The 20366-nt window shown below is 45.6% G+C and overlaps 1 protein-coding gene across 2 annotated transcripts in view; it reads left to right on the forward strand.

Moving 5' to 3' along the window:
* Positions 1-20366, forward strand: part of COL9A1 (collagen type IX alpha 1 chain) — a 215014-nt gene that overhangs the window by 12307 nt on the left and 182341 nt on the right. For both annotated transcript variants that reach the window (XM_033937800.1, XM_033937801.1), the window contains exon 5: positions 14070-14466. In XM_033937800.1, the coding sequence (XP_033793691.1) occupies positions 14070-14466 (397 nt within the window). The remainder of the gene's footprint in view (positions 1-14069; positions 14467-20366) is intronic.

Raw genomic sequence — 20366 nt, forward strand, 5'->3', positions numbered from 1 at the left:
TGAGAATTACCAAAACATTAACAGCCCTAAATCTAGGACGAAACAGGGAATGCCATCAGCTTTGGCAACAAGAGCGATGGGCGTATTATAAGAAGAGATGGTGGTTTTGATAATGCCGGAGAAAAGTCAAGAGACGAGCAGTGGAATCTCACCTTACTGCTTTATAAAACCAAGAATGAGTAACTTCAAAGAAGCACTATAGGGGGTCAGTGGAAGCCCAAACAGAGAAGTCTGGGGGAAGGGACAAAAACATTCATGCACAGACCCTGATAATGAAAGCAAAGAACAGATTAGCTTTGCTCTGCACAAGAAAGAAAACCTTTAAAACGGAATTTTTTCTTTTTCTTGTTTCTTTTTTTTTTTTTATGATCCAGCACAGAACACAAAGAAAGCAGCCATAGAAAAAACGCACAAAATTAGTCAGGATCAAAAGGAAGACAAGAAATAGTGCTTGTGTACAAACTACAAGGGAAAGATCTTAGACTGATTCAAACAGCGCTTTCAATTCATTCCACATAACAGCATGTCCTACCTCAGTATTAAACATTGGTGACACAGAAAGATGGGAACTGAAGGAAAAATGTCATACACACACACAGCCGTACAAGTCTCATTTGTCTAGGAGTAAGTGCCTTTATGACTCATTACAAAACCCATATAACAATGCAAAAATATTCGCTTATCTTACCTTATAAGCGAGGTACAGTAATAAGAGACAATAAAATCTTATACTCTATAAAAGTGTTAACCTTACAAATGACAGAGTGGGCAGGGGGGTTCTATAAATAATTTCATTCTTTCCGAAAGAATGGCAGCTGCGTATATATATGAGGGGTGCTTACCGAAAGTACCCCAAGATTTTTCCCAAAAAAACTCCATAATAGAACCCAAAGCTTGAACTTAAAATAAGGGGTTGGGTACAGGTCACCACTACCCAGTGAGTATTAAAGAACAGAAAAAATTCAGAAATACTCACAAAATACCGGTGATATCATCTGCCCATCGCGGACGTGCCCCCAACTGAAAAGGATTCAGGTCCCAATTCCTGCCCCATACTTTCTCTGTCTCTGTCATTTGTAAGTCAGGTACCTGGGGACACATCTTAAAGACCAGAAACCATCTTTCAAATATGTCCGTCTTTTACTATGAGTTTCACATCTTTTATACGAATCAGGTTTGTCAGCATGTGATGGCATGTGACGTAAGGTCACATGAAACTTTAAACACATCAGCATTTTTCCTATCTAGAGATTGAAGTCCAAAAGGTAAGAAAAAGCCTTGACCAGCAGAGCTTCTTAACTAAAGCTGTCTGTAAATACGGCTTAACAAAACAATTGAATTCACTTCACTACAACTCTGTTTAAACATTCATGTCAAAGAAAGAAAGACAAACATAGATGTCCTTATACCATCTTCAAAGAAGGGAAAGATAAACAGGGCCTACCTTTGCATCTTTAAACAACATATGCCTAAGGACACTTACTAAAGTTCTGATACGTGTCCGTTCAGACACCTCTCCTCCTTTCCACCCCCCATTACCTCCTTAAACATTTGCTGGCACGAGCAGCATCTTTTACTTGCTGCTTGTGCCGGCCTTGGCTCCTTTCTGATGTCACTTCCTGGTGGTGGAACCAGGATATGATGTGAGAAGGGAGCTGAAGCTGACGCGAGCAGCAGGTGGAGTATGTGTTCATGCCGGCAAACATTTCAAGAGGTACGTGAGGAGTGTGGTGGGGGGCTCAAATGGCAAGGAAAAGGCGGGGAGAGCACGATGTGGCAATGTAGGGCACCACCACCCTGGGTGCTAACCTCCTTCACTACACTACTGTATATTGCAAATGGAGCCAATGATGGTTTACATAACAGAAAAAAAAATAATTACAGAGGGGAGGGATGGAAGGCCTCAGATACGAGATTTTTTTTATCACTTTATAGGATTAGTGTTTTTATGTCCATTGTTCTTAAAGCAAAGTTTAAGATTAACATCTTACCTGCCCTACTATTACTACTACTACTATTAATTATTTCTATAGCGCTACCAGATGCACGCAGCGCTGCACATACTCACAAAGAATAAGAAAACAGTCCCTGCTCGAAAGAGCTTACAATCTAAACAGGCAAGACAGATGAACAGGAAGTCATGGATACAGTTAAGGGGAACGGTTAATCAGCGGGCTGGGTTGGAGGGCAGAGGAGTAGGGTTAAACCGCATAGAACTTCACGGTATTGCGGTATATAAGCTGTTATTATTATTATTATTAAGGATTGAAAACTATATCAAAAAGGTGGGTTTTCAGTCTTCCCTAAAAGCCTGTTCAAAATGCATTTTGCTTTGATAAGTCCAACCCAGTGATGGGGCTGTTCTGTAACACTGTACACAGGTATAGACCTCATGTATTTTAGTACACAGACAGATGTGTAAGTACTATCTTGAGTCTTTGCAGTTCTTGTCTCAGCAGGTTCACTGGGTTACTGTGCTGTCTGCTGCCATCCAGTGGTGGAAAGTGACCTCCGTTGCGCTGTTCATTGCATTGATACTGACGATTTGTCTGACCGAGTGGTGCAAATAGACAATATCATAGCCAGTGATTGTATCGTTGAGCACATCTGTTGATTCTAATTACGCTGATTATGTCAGTCTATGATAAAACTAAGCGTATAGCTCCAAACTCTGAGGCCTTTTTCCCTGAAAAATAAATACAGATAAAAAGATAGACATGCTAATTAGCACTTACTTCAGACATTCCCTTATAATAGAGTGGATTATATTGTATTTGGAGTTATACTGATACTGAAGAGTCATCTCCTTGCACTCTTTCCATTTAGGCTGGAATTAGTGCCAGTATGACCTCTACAGATGCACCTCCTGTAATTTTGTACTGCTAGATTTCAATAATCATGCATTAGAAATAGTATCACTATTTATAAAATCTTTCTTTTATTATGGGGGTTGGTACCAATAAAATATTATTTAAACAGTGGGTGGCAGAATTAGTTAATTTTTAACCATCCTTGCTTATTTTTTATGGGATATGGGATAAAAATACCCCTAAAGAATAATGATTTAATGTATTAATTTATTTAACTTTTATATACTGCTTGCAAGCCTAACAGCTATCAAAGCACAGTTCATTCAGGGACAGTATATAAGAACCTAAACATTACCATACTAGGACAGACAGAAGGTCCATCAAGCCCAGTATCTTGCTGAGTTTTGTATTATTCTTAATCTGTTAAGAATTTTTTTTATGAGATCCCACATAAATTTTATTACAATAGTCCAGGATGGACGTTATAAATTTTAAAAAACTTTTTCCTTGCATTTAAAAATTGCCCTCAATTATTTTTATATTATCTAAACCAGAATAACTATATCAATTGTGCAAATCAAAATAATGATGTCACATATCTAAACTGATTTTACACTAAACAATTGTTAAGTCTCCAGTAGAGGTGTGCGCAGGTACATAATCTGGTCAATTCTTTTCCATCTCTACCCCCATCCCTATCGTATTGCTAGCATCCCCCACCCAATCATTTAACCAACCTGCATTTAAAGATAATAATAATAATAACAACTTTCTTTTTGTATACCGCAATACCATAGCGGTTCACAATAAAGAGATAACTGACAAACAGCGAATTACAAACAGTATCAAGATTCAGTGGTCTGATTATGAGGATACAAATTTATCAAAAAGATAGGTCTTTACTGATTTTCTGAAAGATTGATAAGATGAAACTTTCAAAATGATTTTACTCAGCCAATCATTCATTTTTCCAGCCTGGAAAGAAAGAGTTCTATCCAAAAATCTCTTGTGCAGAAAGCCTTTCAATGATCTTGTAAATTCAAACAAATCATAAAATGCATTCTACAACATCAAAATTTAACATAAAGAATAGATATTATTTTGTTAAGTATGCAAGACTTTTGACATTTTTTTAGCTAAGGTACTGGTGTTTCAAATTTCTGAGCTGAGGTGTGCATGGAGACGTGATCTGGTCCCCACCACCTCCCATCCCCATACACTTCCAATCAGGGTGGATAAAAATTGATGTTTTACAGAAATTGGATTTTTTTTCTATTTAAATCAGGTTTTTTAATGCCAAGTAGGAAAACCTAGAACTGGAGAGCTGGTACAGTAATTAAAGTGCATGCATAAGATAAAAATAATTTCCATTTGGGTGTATCCTTGGCCTCTTTCTGCCTTGTGTCTTAAAACTGAAAACCTTGTCTATCCACCTGTTTAGTCCCTTGAAGAAGTGCAGCAAGTTCATCAAGCAAGATCTGCCATTGCTGAAACCGTGCTGGCTGGTCTTCATTAAACCATGTCCATCAAGGTGATCAATGATGCGGTCCTTTATCAGCGCCTCTACCATCTTTCCCGGTACCGAGGTCAGACTCACCGGTTTGTAGTTTCCCAGATCTCCCCTCAAACCTTTTTTGAAGATCGGCATAACATTCACCACCTTCCAGTCATCCGGAATCTTTCCCGATTTAATCAACAGATTGGCTATCAGTTGAAGCAGTTTAGCTATAGTCCCTTTCAGTTCCTTGATGACCCTTGGATGGATGCCATCTGGTCCCGGGGATTTATCGCTCTTAAGCCTATAAATCTGCCTGCATACCTCTTCTAGACTGACCGTCAGCCCTGTCAGTTTCCCGTCTTCATTTCCAGCATATAGTCTGATGGGTTCCAGCATGCTGTGTATATCCTCTTTGGTAAATATAGACGCAAAATATGTGTTCAGTTTGTCTGCAATTTCTTTGTCCTCTTTTAGCACTCCCTTTATTCCATGGTCATCCAACGGTCCCATTGCTTCCTTTGCGGGTTGTTTCCCCTTAATATATCAAAAGAACAGCTTGAAGTTTTTTGCCTCCTTGGCTATTTTTTCCTCGTACTCTCTTTTGGCCCATTTTACCGCCTTATGGCACCTAAGTTGATGTTTGTGCTTATTCCAGTTTTCATCCGTTTTTGATCTTTTCCATTCCTTAAACAAAGTTTTCTAGTCTCTGATCGCTTCCTTCACCTCTACATTGAGCCATGCCGGTCCTTTGTTCTTTTTCCTCTTGGATCCTTTTTTGATACATAGTATATATAGATTTTGCATCTTGATGAGTGTTTCCTTAAAAAGGGACCAAGCTTGCTCTAGCGCAGGGGTGTCCAACTTGCGGCCCCATGAAATATTTTATGAGGCCCCTATCGAGGGCGATGCAGTGTTTTCCTCCGCTACCCCTGGGTATTTACCGTCTTGCCGGCTCCTTCATCTGTCTTGCTATAGCATTTGCGCAGCCCCAGAAACATTTTTTTCAGCCAATGCGGTCCGGGGAAGCCAAAAGGTTGGACACCCCTGCTTTAGCGTTTTCACAGTGCTTATCCTCTTCTCAATCTTCTTCCCAACCATGAGTCTCATCCCTTCGTAATTTCCTTTTCAGAAGCTTAGCGCTGTGTCCGTCATTCTGGACCGATGTTTCTCTGCTGAGTACAGGTCGAAGCGGATTATGTTGTGATCACTGCTTCCCAGAATCCCTTCTACTTCTACACCTTGTGTCGGTCCTCGCAGTCCATTTAGAATTAAGTCCAGAATTGCATTTCTTCTTGTATTTTCTTTTACAAGTTGTTCCAGAAAGCCATCGCCTACAGCATCCAGGAATTTGGTCTCCCTAGCGCAGCCAAAGATGACTAAGTTCCAGTCTATCCCCGGATAGCTGAAGTCACTCATGATAAATGTGTTGCCTCCCTTGCAGTTGCGTTTAATCTCGTCAGTCATTTCTCCATCAATTTCTTCGGACTGTCCTGGGGGTCGGTAGTAGATGCCAATCTTCGTTTCCAGTCCATTTGTTCCCGGAATTTTGATCCATAGAGACTCTAACTTATTAGTCAGTTGTGGCGTGTTCTCTCCAGTAGATTCAAATCCCTCTTTGACGTATATGACAATACCCCCACCTTTTTGAGCCACTCTGTCTCTGTGGTATAGTTTGTATCCCGGTAGCACAGTGTCCCAGACGTTTTCCTCAGTCCACCATGTTTCCGTGATACCGATGATGTCAACGTTATTTTTTGTGATTGCTTCTAATTCACCCATTTTATTCCTTAGGCTCCTTGCGCTCGTGTACATACACTTGAGTTTAAGACCTGTTCCTTTCTTGCATTTCCTTCCTTCCTTCAATCTGTCTTGTGATCCTGTGGGTCTTTCCCTATATCTTCCTGCACGATATCCTCTGGTGAGTCTTCCCCTCTACTTTCCTGCATGGTATCCTCTAGTGCTGCTCAATTCAGGAAAAAAAATTTTGATTCGATTCGATTCAGCCTACTGAATCGATTTTCCTGCCCAATTGGGTGTTTTTTTAAAACATCCTGGTGGGTTTATTTTATAGCCTCTTCACCCCCTTTGCCTTCTCCTAACCACACTGGCACTATGGTGTAAACAAAATAAACAAACAAAAAAGACTTTTCCTCTCTCTGTTAAATCCTAGCTCACGTTTGTGGTCTAACAAAAGCTCTGGCAGGATACACGTTTCAAATCTGACATATTGTAATCACAAAACAGAAAATAAAATTATTTTTTCTACCTTTTGTTGTCTGGTCATTGTTCAAATCTTGTTGGGTCCCAGGCTCTGGTTGTCTTCTGATAGCTTTCTTGCCAGGGTCTCCTTCTTTCTTCTTTCTCCATTCTAACCATCCATCTGCCATCTCTGTCCTCCCTTTCCATTTCCCTTCCCTTCCCTGGAGGTCTGGCATCTTTTCTTTTTTTCATCTCCACCTACAGATCCACCTTTTCTCAACTACCCTTCCATCCAGCATCTCTCCCTTTCTATAACTTTCATCCCTAAATCCCATTGTCCACCATCTCTCTCCCTCTCCTCTGTTTTTAGACCCCTTATTTCTTCCCCCCAAAGTCCGGCATATCACGTCTCTTTGAGCCCCCCCTTCCCTCCCTTCCTCCGTGTACTTCACTAGGGCCCCCTTCCCTGAACGCCTGCACCCCCCTGAAGGCCTGCATATTCAATTTACCTAATTTCAGCAGCCTGCCTTGCAGAAGATCGCTGGCTCTAACGATCTTTGCAAGCTGCCATACGTCGTCCGAGTTGTCTTCTCTCTGCCGCGGTCCCGCCCCTCTTCTGATGTCAGAGAAGGGGCGGGACCACTGCAGAGAGAAGACAACTTGGACGACCGACGTATGGCAGCTTGCAAAGATCGCTAGAGCTAGCGATCTTCTGCAGGGCAGGCTGCTGAAATTAGGTAAATTGATGCGGGGAAGCCGGACACCAGCGGGGAAGCCACTTCCCGACTGACCCTCCACACTCGCCCTCTAAAGCAGGAGCAGCAGGCCAGCAAAAGGCAGCGCTGCCACTCCTGCTTAAAGGGGGAGGGTCAGTCAACGAATCGGGAGGCCAATTTTTTTCTCATGTAAATCGATTCGAATCGTGAATCGGGCAGCCCGATTCTCAGCTCCCCAGCCCAATTCTAATTTTCCCAAGCTCTCCTGCTCGATTATCAGCTTCCCCAGCCCCCCTGCCCATTTCTTAGCTTCCCCTGCCCGATTCTCAGCTTTCCCAGCCTCCCTACCCAATTCTCAGCTTCCATCCCCAGCCCTCAAGACTCACCAGCCTCTCTGCTGATTCTCAGCTTCCATCCCTAGCCCCCAAGACTCACCAGCCCCCCTGCCCGATTCTCAGCTTCCCCAGCCCCCTGCCCGATTTTTAGCTTCCCCAGCCCTCCTGTATGATTCTCAGCTTCCCCAGCCTCCCTGCCCGATTCTCAGCTTCCCCAGCCTCCATACCCGATTCTCAGCTTTCATCCCCAGCCGCCAAGACTCACCAGCTCCCCTGCTGATTCCCAGCTTCCATCCTCAGCCCCCAAGACTCACCAGCCCCCCTGCTGATTCTCAGCTTCCATCCCCAGCCCCCAAGACTCACCAGCCCCTCTGCTGATTCTCAGCTTCCATCCCTAGCCCCCAAGACTCACCAGCCCCCCTGCCCGATTCTCAGCTTCCCCAGCCCCCCTGCCCGATTTTTAGCTTCCCCAGCCCTCCTGCATGATTCTCAGCTTCCCCAGTCTCCCTGCCCGATTCTCAGCTTCCCCAGCCTCCATACCCGATTCTCAGCTTTCATCCCCAGCCGCCAAGACTCACCAGCACCCCTGCTGATTCCCAGCTTCCATCCCCAGCCCCCAAGACTCACCAACCCCCCTGCCCAATTCTCAGCCCCCCATTGATTCTCAGCCCTCCTGCCGATTCTCAGCCCCCCCTGGCTGATTCACAGCCCCCACGGCCGATTCACAGCCCCCCTGCTGGTTCATTTACTTACTTGACTGGATGTGGAATCGCGGGGAAGAGAGGAGAAATGCGGAGACAGAGCCAGCAAAAAATACCCTTTGCTTCCGAGGTCCGCTTCACGAGGTCTGCTCGCTCCCCCCTCAACGCTCCCATGTCCTTTCGTTTCTTCTGATGTAACTTCCGGTTTCGCAAAACCGGAAGTTACATTAGATGGGAACGAGTCCAGCGGCCGGCGGTGAAAAAAAGAATGAACTTGAATCGGGGCTGAATCGGTGAGTCCGTTTTTTACAAAAATGAACCGATTTGAATCGGTGAACTGATTCTAATCATCAATCGGGCAGCACTAGTATCTTCTGGTGAGTCTTCTCCTCTATCATCCTGCATGGTATCCTCCGGGTACTAGTTTCCGAACCATCGACTCTCTCTCTCGGTCGACTGTCGGCTTTCCCTTCTTCCTAGTTTAAAAACTTCCCTCTTGATGTTGCTTGTCATTTAAACCATTATTATGTACAGATTTATTGATACAAATATGTTTTCTCTGTTCTCTTCAATACATGACAGAGCTCCATGTCTGTAGTGAGAAGCTGAGCTGGTCCTTGTTTTCTGTATGCACAGACTTATAATTATTATGTTGTACATAAAATTTGAAATAGAAGCCTATGTATTCAATGAGAGTAAAGACAGGCTGTCTTCACCTCTCCTTCCAGACCTGAAGCTGACATTCACCCACTACAAGTCTTAAAGGACTAAAGTTACAAGTTTTTTCCTGCTATTCCCTTTTCTCTCCCCTCCCCCAAGTACACCCTGTTGAGAACTGGAAGTTGCTGTCATTTAAGTTTTTACAGTGCACTGCTGATATCACAATGCGCTGTGATGTCACTACAGAATAGTAGCAAACTTTCTGTTTCTTGGATAGTTATCACAGCTATGCACGATGTGATGATACAACTGTGCTGGAAACTCTTGGTTTTGAGTACATCTTCCATTCCCCCCATCATACGAATGATAAAAGGACTGCGAAGGGGATCAAGGAAATAGCAGGCATGATAAGACTTTTCTTTGTTGTTCATTGAGGAAAGAACTGGAAGACTGTTGAGTGTTGTATAATTAGATGGGGTAGAAGTGGCATCATTTACAGAAGGGTTTGTGCAGAACTGAAACTGCATGAACAAATGGATGAGGCTATATGGGATGATTCCTAAAATGTAAAGGCAGTTCAGAGAGTTTCTGATGGATCTATTGAAGGATTTGTTCAATACCTCCTTTGGAGACAGGTGCAATCTTATAGGACTGCCGAAGGGTGGGTGCAGTGCTGTACCTGCAGCTGGTGTGGCAGCACAGGCCACAACTGTAGAGGGGGGTTCAAAGATTGCTCTCAGCCCACCATGCTTTCTCATTAGTGATGCCAAAGCAGTTGAGGTGGAGGGCACCAGTGGGTGAATCATGTAGGATAAAACTATAGCTTGGTATAGTCCTGGGTGGATGTCCCTCTTCTAGTTCTCAGCTGGTTCTGTTCCATATCTTTGTGTGTGACACTGTGGAAGGGCTAGAAGAAAAAGTTCGGACTCCCCTGAAGGAGTACACAGAATGAGGAGAGAGCTGTCATTTGTTTGACAGTTATAATACAAAAAAGTACAACGTCGACCATAATGGAAAGGAAAAATCTAAAGAAGCAATGTGTAAGAGAGACCTAGGAGCGAGAGCTTCCAGTGTTGGCAAGGTGGCAAAACAATGTGACAAGTCAATAGCTAGAGAAGTGTATCTCAAACTGTGTGCCTCCTGAGTTTTCAGGTGTGCCGCGGTACACGGGGAGGAGGAGATGCGCCAGTGCCAGCTGACTGTCTGCAGGACGTGCCTCTCGCAGTGAGAGGCACGACCTGTAGGCAATCAGTGGGTGCCAGCACCTATCCTTTTCTCTGGCTCTCTTCCCTTCTGGTACCCCCCCACTAGCATCTCAGGGCCAGCCTGGAGGACCTTCACACACACACACAGACATCAACATGATGATGTGAATCATGTGCATGATGTCATTACGGCGATATCCAGGTGCCTCGAGCCACGGCCACTACCTTATAGTGTGCCGCGGCTTGAGAAAGTTTGCAGGACACAGAGCTAGAGGAACAACAAGTAGGGGTATGCAATGGAAATTATTTCCTTTCATTTTTCATATTTTTCTGTTATTTTTTCTACCACTTTGTTTTTGTTTTAAGAAGTGTTTTGGATATTCTTTTCATTAATAGTATGCGCTATTTTACTTAGTACATGCTATTCTTACATGCTATTCTTAATAGTTTATACTACTGATGACAACAAAAGCCCTGTTTTGAAAATGATAGATGACATAGGCTAGGGAGTTTGTAGCAAAGTGGTTGGAGCTACAGCCTCAGCATCCTATGGTTGTGGGTTCAAACCCAAGCTGCTCCTTGTGACCCTGGGCAAGTCATTTAATCGGCCCCTCTTGCTTGTGACCCTGGGCAAGTCACTTAATCGGCCCCTCTTGCCCGAGGTACATTAGATAGATTGTGAGCCCACCAGGACAGATAGGGAAAAATGCTTAGGCAATAAGTAGTATATAAATTCTTACATAAATAAAATACTAAATAAATAGTATCAGGCATAAAAATGGAGGTGATAATACCTTTATATAGTTCATTGGTGAAGCCTTACTTATGATATTGTGTTCATTTCTGGATGCCGCATCTCAGAAAGGATAGAGAAAGTCCAGAGTTGATCCCGTGAAGTGTAACAAACATGGTGCTGGGTTTGCAGCAGAAGTCATGTGAGATTAAACTTCTAGACCTGAACACATATAATACATATAACACATATAATGGATGGGGTTATATGGGATGATTCCTAAGATGTAAAGAGACTTCACAGAGTTTCTAATGAATCTGATGAACGATTTGTTCAATACCTTCTTGGAGGCAGGAGCGGTCTTATAGGAATGGAGAAGGGTGGGTGCAGCGTAGTACCAACGGCTATATGGGTGATGTGGCAGCACAAGCCACAAATATAGAGGAGTTTTTGGTTCCAACCCTGCACTATTCCTTGTGAACCTAGGCAAGTCACTTAATCCTCAACTACATTAGATAGATTGTGAGAGTGTCAGGACAAATAGGAAAAATGCTTGAGTACCTGAATGTAAACCACATACAGGGGCATAATAATAATAAAAAAGTAAGTCCCCTTTTGGCCTAAGTCACTAGACGCTGAAAGTAGAAAGCAAGGAAATGTCCATTCTCAAAAAAATCATTCAAAATGAGGTTTTTTTGAGAATGGTCTACCTCCATGTTCAGCAATCTACTCACCCAGACTGCCATTACGTCTAGCCCTACAACACATTCCCGAACAAAAAATTGCCCAAGTCCCAAACGGCCAAAACCAGACCTTTTAGGTGAAGAAGGGGCCAGTCCTTCACCTTAAAGCAGGATTCTGTAACTAGCGTCATTCAAAAACAACGCTGGTTACAGAATCCTGTAACTGTCCCCCTCCCACACATGATCACGGCAGGAGAGATACCTAATCTTTTCTGCTGCGATCGCGATCCCCCCCCAAATGGCAAATACCAGCAGAAAGGACCCCAAGCCCTCCTGCTGAAGATGCACCCGAACTGGCAAATACCGGCAAGAGGGAGCCCAAGCCCACCTGAACTTGCAAATACTGGCAGAAGGGATCCCAAGCTCTCCTGCCGAAGATGCACCCCACCCGAACCGGCAAATACTGGCAGGAGGGATCCCAAGTCCTCCTGCCGATACCCCCACCTAAACTGGCAAATACCGGCAGGAGGGATCCCAAGCCCTCATGCTGATACTCCCACCTGAACTGACAAATACCGGCAGGAGGAAGCCCAAGCCCTCCTGCCAGAATACCAACCATCCCCTGAATGTACTCCCCCACTCCCCTGTCCCCCCTACCCTGGACACCCCCTCCCACTAACCTGAAAGTTGGCCAACCAGGTCCTCTCTCCGTCTGTCCAGCAGCCCTTCCATCATCTAGTGCACCGGAGAGTATGCACCGGGGAGGAGTCTAGGGCCTGATTGGCCCAGGCGCTTAAGGCCTGCCCACAGGAGGGGCCTTAGGCAACTGGGCCAACCGGAATTGGGCCAGTTATCTAAGGCCCCTCCTATGGGTGGGGCCTTAGGCACATGGGCCAACCGAATCTTTGGTTGGCCCATGTGCTTATGGTCCCGCCCATAGGAGGGGCCTTAGACAACTGGCCCAATTCCAATTGGCCCAGTTGCCTAAGACCCCTCATGTGGGTGGGTCTTAGGTGCCTGGGCCAATCAGGCCCTAGGTCCCTCCCTGGTGCATCCCACAATGCACCGGGAAGGGGCAGGCCCACCATTCTGGGGATGGTGGGCCTGTTGACCAGAGAGAGAACCCGTCATGCTGGCCAACTTTCAGGTTAGTGGGGTGTCTGGGGTATGGGGAGCTTGGGTACTGGGGGGCACATTCAGGGGTTCAGGGGGTTGGTTGGTCTTCCAGCAGGATGGCATGGGCTCGCTCCTGCCGGAATTTGCCGGTTCGGGTGGGGGTGTTGGCCGGAGGGCTTGAGATCCCTCCTGCTGGTATTTGCCGGTTCGGGTGTGTCTTCGCTAGGAGGGCTTGGGATCCCTTCTGTCAGTATTTGCCAGTTCGGGTGCATCTTCGGCAGGAGAACTTGGGATCCCTCCTGACAGTATTTGCTGGTTCAGGGGGGAGGGGGGATCGCGATCGCAGCAGGAGAGATTAGGCATCTCTTCTGCTGCTATCATTGCGGTAGGGGGGTGAACAAGTTGCCTGGGTTGCTGAGCTGATCGCGGCAACTGCAATCAGCTCAGTGGCCTGTATTAAGAACTTATACCTGTTTTGACTTGGCCTAAGTCAAAACATATCAGTTCCGTCTGGCAACCTGTCAACCCTTTTTATGGTTATGGCTGCCAGACGACTAAGTCTAGGTCAGCCCACTTCCCGCCTTATCCCCTCCTCCAAAAATGCCTCTTTTCGCTCTAGGCATTCAGAGTCAGGGTAAAGGCTAAGCTGGTTTTAAATATGTCTAAAACCAGTTTTAATTATCAGTACTTGACGATCTGTCTTTTTGATCGTCCAAGTACCGACTTAGGCCACTTTTTGAACTTTTTTTTTTTTTTTAAATTATGAGCCCCTTAGGCTATAAGTGGTATATAAATACCAAAATAAATAAATATAATCTAAAAAGAGACGAGAGATATGATACAGACTTTCAGATACTCATACATGAAAGATATTAATGCACCAACTAGTTTTTTACAAAGGGTAGGAAATGGCAGAACTGGGGTCATGATATGAATCCATAAGGTCGTAGGCTAATACAACACTTAGGGGGGGGGGGGTTAATTAGAAGGTGGTTTGAGGTGCTAGTTTCTCAAAGTAGACCCATGTGTAAATGTTCAGGAGCCTCATGCTTATTGTTATCCCAATTCTTATAAATTCTAAAAATATAAGGAATTCAATCAAAAATATCCAATTTAAAATAGTACTAGAGCAATTGGAAGGGGGAAGGCTAAATCTATTACATATTTATTGCCACAGGCACAAAATGTGGGTAACCTTTGACAAATTGGGTCTTCCACAGTTGTTTGGCTTGTATAGAACTCGAGAGATTAAATCCATCCCTGTAATGGCATGCCATCTCACAAACAAAAGACATTTGGACTAAACGGGTCTCTATGTGCCTTACCTTATTATTGACTGTAAAGATTACCTTAAAATACTGACATTGTCTTTTTTTTTTTTTTTTTTTTTTGCTGTCCTTTGGTCCTGTACAGATATTTAAATCCCAGTGGATTTCCCAATGAATATTCCTTTCTTGTCACTCTCCGGATGCCTGGCAGCACACGTCAGAAGCACTGGACCATTTGGCAGATTTTGGATTCTGTTGGGAATGAGCAAGTAGCGGTGAAGCTTCATGGGCAAACTAAGTCGGTTCAGTTTTATTACAAGGGACTGGACACACGTCTTCACTCTGTCACATTCTCCCAACTGCCATTCCTCTTCGACTCCCAGTGGCACAAGATTTTGATTAGTGTGGAGAAGGAGACAGTCACTCTTTCCATCGACTGCCTCTTGATTGAGTCCTTGAAGATAAGCCCCAGAGCTGGCATTAAGGTGGATGGCTATACCATACTGGGCAAGCTGAAGAACAATCCTCAAGTGTCCGTTCCAGTAAGTTTCCTGATGATTTCACTATTACCGGAGTTATGGTAAAATAAAAACAGCTTTCTGTCCACATCTCTACATTTTTGCTTCACTTCAAGTTGCTTCTGTACCTGGAGTGAAGTAGGCAAGAATTCTACCACCCGTTAATGGAGCTTGCGCAAAGGCTAGGGCTAAGAATCACGGGCCCTTCTTATCCTAAGGTCCCTACAATACTGAGAAACAAAATCAAAATAAATACATACAAATGTTAGAGGGGAGGAGTACTTTTAAAAAAAAATTCTTTATTCATTTTTAAAACTTTCAATAAGTGCAATATAAGATAAAATCATTTTACATTTTAATATCACTTAATATACTATCAAAGTCTAATTCACATCAAATATCCCTCCCCCCCACGAACCCAACAATTGTCCTTAAGCATAAGAAAACATAAAACATCCCCACCCACCCCTTCAACTTGGATGTGTATGTTCAAAGGGAAAAAGTAATATTCATTCTTTACAATATTTTGTTAATGGCTCCCAAACTTCCTTAAATTTCTTAAAATGCCCTTGCTGTTTGGCTATTACACGCTCCATTTTAAAAATGTGGCATAAAGAATTCCACCAAAAATTATAATTCAGCCGGTCCCAATTTTTCCAGTTTTTCATAGTACTTCTAAGATTATACCAAGCAATTATAATCTTAGATGCCACGCGGGGCCTTGGTGGTTCGGAATAATCTTAGAATTCTCGCCACATAAAATTTTAGAATTCTCACACCCCAAGGTTCAAATAGGGGGCATTGGTGGTTTCCCTGTATTTGCATAACCAGGGCCTTCTTTCCTCAAAATCCTGGATGAATGAGTATATGTCTGTGACACTTTTATATTTCAAAGAAGTGAGTTTAGACATGTCTCTCTCATCCGGGTCTCTACTCCTAACTTCATGTCTGTTGGCTATCTTTCCTTGTAATTTTACCTAATATACTCACCACTAGGAGCTAGAGGTGCTAAGTGGAATTTTTTTCCACAGACATGAAAAGGAAAAACATTGCTTAGCACATCTGATAATACGCGGGAAGGGGCTGAATTTGCCTAATATTGGTTTATGGTTTAGTTGTCATTTACTGTACCGCAATTAGGCCCTCTTATCAAGCTGCGGTAGCGAATGCCGCACAGCAAATGCACTGAAGCCCATTCAATCCTTATGGGCTTTGGTGCATGCACCGTGGCAGCATCGCTACTGCGGCTTTGTAAAATGGGCCCTTAATACATTCTCCCTTTTACAAAACCGTAGCGTGGTTTTTAGCACCGGCCACAGCGGTAACAGCTCCGACGCTCATTATGCCCAGAATTCCTATGAGCGTCGGAGCCGTTTTCGCCACGGCTGGCGCTAAAAACTGCACTTATGGCTTTGCAAAAGGGGGCATAGTAGTGCAACAGAATGGTGCACATTGAAATACAAATTAAAAATAGAAAGATAGAAAGAAGCACCATAAATGTTAGAAAAGGACATGCTCCGAAAGAGAGCAAGAAATCCAGTTCAACACATTCATGAAAATAAACTAGCAACCTGTAAAATAAAATAAATGGCCCCTGGTTGGTTAAATTGCATATTCTGAGCTAATGAAGTATAGAGCTTGAACTTTGGATTGTATGATGGGGTGCTGGTTGCTCAGTCGTTTTATTGTCTGATTGTTTTTGTACGTCTTATTATGAGGATGATTATGTATGTATTTGTTGTGACCTGCATTGTGCAAGGCGGGATACAAATAAATAAACTATATTTAGTGGCATTTAACTGGTTAGTGCTGCTTTTAGCGCCTATCTCAAAACTGACTATTTTGGGGATGTTCCAGAGGTGAAGCCAGCATTTGGCCGGTTAAGTGCCATTATTCAGCACTTAATCGGCCAAGATAACTGCATAGTCAGTCCTATCCTTATAAGGTGCAATAGCTGGTTAAGTGCTAAATATTGTACTTAATCGGCTTCACAAACCTGGAAATTCAGTTCTGAACCTGGACATTGCCTGGCATTGAATTTCTGAGTATAATGCCAATGGTGGCAAGCATAAAGCTAAATGATGCCAGTTGAATATCGGGGCCAATAATTGTAATTCTGAGCAGTAACCTCAACATTCCAGGTTTGGTTCCTGGCTACTTTCTGTTCGCATCTTTCACAGACATTTAGAATATAATTACCACAAGAAAAATAAAAAAAAAAAGTTAAAGTACATCTCTCCTCATACTTGGATCAATAAGAAAATTTGGGCCTAGTGGCTCTGAGCTCTTTAATTACTTATCGATAGGGAGAAAAGAGTTGCAGTGGAATATGATTATGTGGGAGTAGTGGCAGAATGGAAATTAGGGGAGAAACATATTTATTTAAAATGTAGGTATGAAATTCAGATTCATAAGAACCACATTGAACTGAGAGGTTACTGTGGTTAATAAGTGAATTTGTTATGCTATAAGCAGTGACGTACCAAGGGTGGATTGGAGGTGGGGGGAGGACCGCCCCGGGTGCACATCCTAGGGGTTTGCACAGCCGGCTGGGTCCGGAACCTCCCATGCTGCTCTACAACAGGACCTGCACCTCAGAATGACTGCCGTACTTATTCCAGAGCAGAGTCGGCAGCTGTGCTGAAGTACAGGAAGGTCCCGCGATGCCTGCATCTGCCACCTCTGCTCAGGAAGACGTAAGTGATGCCGCAGTCATCGCAGGACCTTGCCGCAACTCCCTGTGTCTGCCAGTCCACCCCTTCCAACGTCACTTACGTCTTCCAGAGCAGAGGCGGCAGACGCAGTCATTGTGGGACCTTGCTAGTTTGGAGGGAGAGAGAAAGGAGCATAGAAGGGTGGTGGAGGGAGAGAAAGGGAGCAGGGTGGTATGGAAGGATGGTGGAGGGAGAGAAGGGGGGCAGGGTGGTATGGAAGGGTGGTGGAGGGAGAGAAAGGGAGCAGAGTGGTATGGGAGGGTGGTGGAGGGAGAGAAGGGGGCAGGGTGGTATGGAAGGGTGGTGGAGGGAGAGAAAGGGGACAGGGTGGTATGGAAGGGTGGTGGAGGGAGAGAAAGGGGGCAGATGCTGATGGAATTGGTGTGCAGGGAAAGAGGAGAAAGATATAAGGGGAAAGGATACTGGATGGAATTGGGTTGGAGAGAAAGAAAGGGGGAAGATGCTGATAGAAGTAGGGGAAAGGGAGAGAAGAGAGTGAAATGCCAGACCATGGGGGTCTTGGAGAGGGAAGGGAAGAAGAGGAGAGGAGAGAGATGCCAGACCATTGAAGGAGGGAAGGGAAGAAGATGGATGCCAGACCAATGGGGGTGAAGGGAGAGATGGAAGGGGGAGACATACAGTTTATCCCAGGACAAGCAGGCAGCATATTCTTAACACATGGGTGACGTCACCGACGGAGCCCTCGGTACGGACCTTTTAACTAGAAGTTTCTAGTTGGCCGCACCGCGCGTGCGCGAGTGCCTTCCCGCCCGACGAAGGAGTGCGTGGTCCCCAGTTTCTTCGTTTCCGCGGAGCGAAGAAGACGCGTGTATTTTTTCAACGGCCGTTGAAATCACTTTTTGCCTTCCCGCTCGCGCTTTTGTTATATATTTTTCTTCCTCTACCTTCGGGTTTCCTTTTTCTTTCAATTGCAAAAAAAAAAAAAAAAAAAACTTTGATTTTTATTGTTTCTTTCGTTTTTGCCCCGGCGGGGCCTGTTGCCATTATACAGGCCTCGGACTTCGATTTTGCGGAGGCTATCTTCCCCTTCATGCCCCCGCAGGTCGGTTTTAAGAAGTGCCAGCGGTGTGCACGCCCGATCTCCGTTTCTGACCCACACAATTGGTGTTTGCAGTGCCTGGGTCCGGAGCATCGGGCAGATTCCTGCACCCACTGTGCCACTTTACAAAAACGTACACTTAAAAACCGAAGAATCCAGCAAACCCTGCTCTTCGGCTCCGAGTCGGCGATGGATTCATCACCCTCAACGGCGGTACCGCAGAAATCGGCACCGTCCAGCTCGACACCGACCGATCCCGCATCGGCGCCACTGGCGCCAGGTAAGCCGGCTAAGAAGCCTTCCTCTTCCCTCGAGCGCCCTCCAGCTACGGTGACGACACCGTCCATACCGGCATCGCACCGGTCCCGTAAACGCTCCGCCCCGATAACGGTGAGTGCCTCGTCATCGGCCTCCTCATCGCCGGGGCGTGGAGCGGCATCCAAGGAACCGAAGAAAAAGAAAGCGGTTCCGATGCCACCCCTGGATGACCGTATCTCGGCCATTCTGCAAACTCAGCTTCAGGAGCAGTTGAAGAAACAGCTTGAACAACTGCTACCCTCTATCCTGGCACCGCTCCTTCCGGTACCAGACCGGCCCGAGCCCCGCACCGAGCCCCCGGTGTCCACTCCTTCGGTACCGGTAAACACCTCGATGCCGATCCTTTCGGCCCAACAACTTCCTGATGATCCTGTGGTTCATTCTCAACCCACAGTGGATCCTGCTCGGCACCAGGCGGTACGGCACTCTTCTCGGGACCGAGAACGACGCCGATCGTCCTCCCCTGGTGCCGTTTCGGTGCGCTCTGGTAAATCTTTGTCCAAGACTCGCCACACCGCACCCTCCACCCCGGTGTCCCGACACGCACCGGAGGTCAGGGATCCTGATTTATGGGAGGAGACTCCTCTCGGTACCGAGGAGGATCCCTCCTCATCTGATGAGGAACCATCGGCACCTGATGCCACCTCTAAACCTGAGCAGTCCTCTTTTTCTAAATTTCTGAGGGAAATGTCTGCTGCTCTGTCACTTCCCCTTGAATCTGACTCCAAAAAGTCCCAAGCCTTTTTAGAAGCCTTAGACTTTGAGCAACCTCCTAAAGAGTTCCTCAAACTTCCCGTACATGACATCTTACGGGAGACATTCTACAAAAACTTGGAAAATCCCCTCACGGTACCGGGAGCTCCCCGTAAACTGGACAACCTTTACCGTGTCATCCCTATTCCAGGATTCGACAAATCTCAATTGCCCCATGAGTCCCTTCTGGTGGAATCCACCTTAAAAAAGACTCAGGGCTCCAGTGTCTATGCCTCTACCCCTCCTGGCAGAGAAGGTAAGACCATGGACAAGTTTGGCAAGAGGCTTTACCAAAATGCCATGCTTGCCAACAGGGCAAACAACTATTCCTTCCATTTTTCCTTTTATCTCAAACACTTGGTCCAACAGCTGTCTGCCCTCCAGAAGTACCTACCTGAGCGCAAGGTCCCGCTATTCCAGCAGCACATATCTGGCCTTCTCCAAATGCGCAAATATATGGTCCGCTCGATATACGACTCCTTCGAGCTCACCTCTCGGGCCTCTGCCATGGCTGTAGCCATGCGTCGCTTGGCCTGGCTCAGAGTCTCCGACCTGGACATCAACCACCAGGACCGCCTGGCCAACGCCCCCTGTCTCGGGGATGAGCTTTTTGGAGAGTCACTGGATTCCACCACCCAGAAACTCTCCGCCCATGAGACCAGGTGGGACACCCTGATCAAGCCGAAAAAGAAGGCTCCGCCTGCTCGACCCTATCGGCCTCAATCATCTTACCAGCGGAGGTTCTCAGCCAGGCCACTCAATCCACCTCCCCAACAATCTCGGCGACCCCGTCAACAGCAGCACCATGCCCAGGCTCGGTCTCAGGCCACTCAACCCTCCAAGCCTCCTCAGCCTGCTAAACAATCTCAGCCCTTTTGACTCTTCTCTCCAGGGCATAGCCAGTCATCCACCCTCGCTGCCTCTTCCACAGCCTATCGGGGGTCGTCTCACCATTTTCTCAAGCCGTTGGGAAGTCATCACGTCGGACCAGTGGGTCCTCAACATCATCCGCCACGGCTACTCTCTCAACTTCCAGACTCTGCCTCCGGACAACCTTCCCGTAGAGTCTGCTTCAAACT

The sequence above is a fragment of the Geotrypetes seraphini genome, chromosome 3 (assembly GCF_902459505.1).
Source record: "Geotrypetes seraphini chromosome 3, aGeoSer1.1, whole genome shotgun sequence".
NCBI lineage: Eukaryota > Metazoa > Chordata > Amphibia > Gymnophiona > Dermophiidae > Geotrypetes > Geotrypetes seraphini.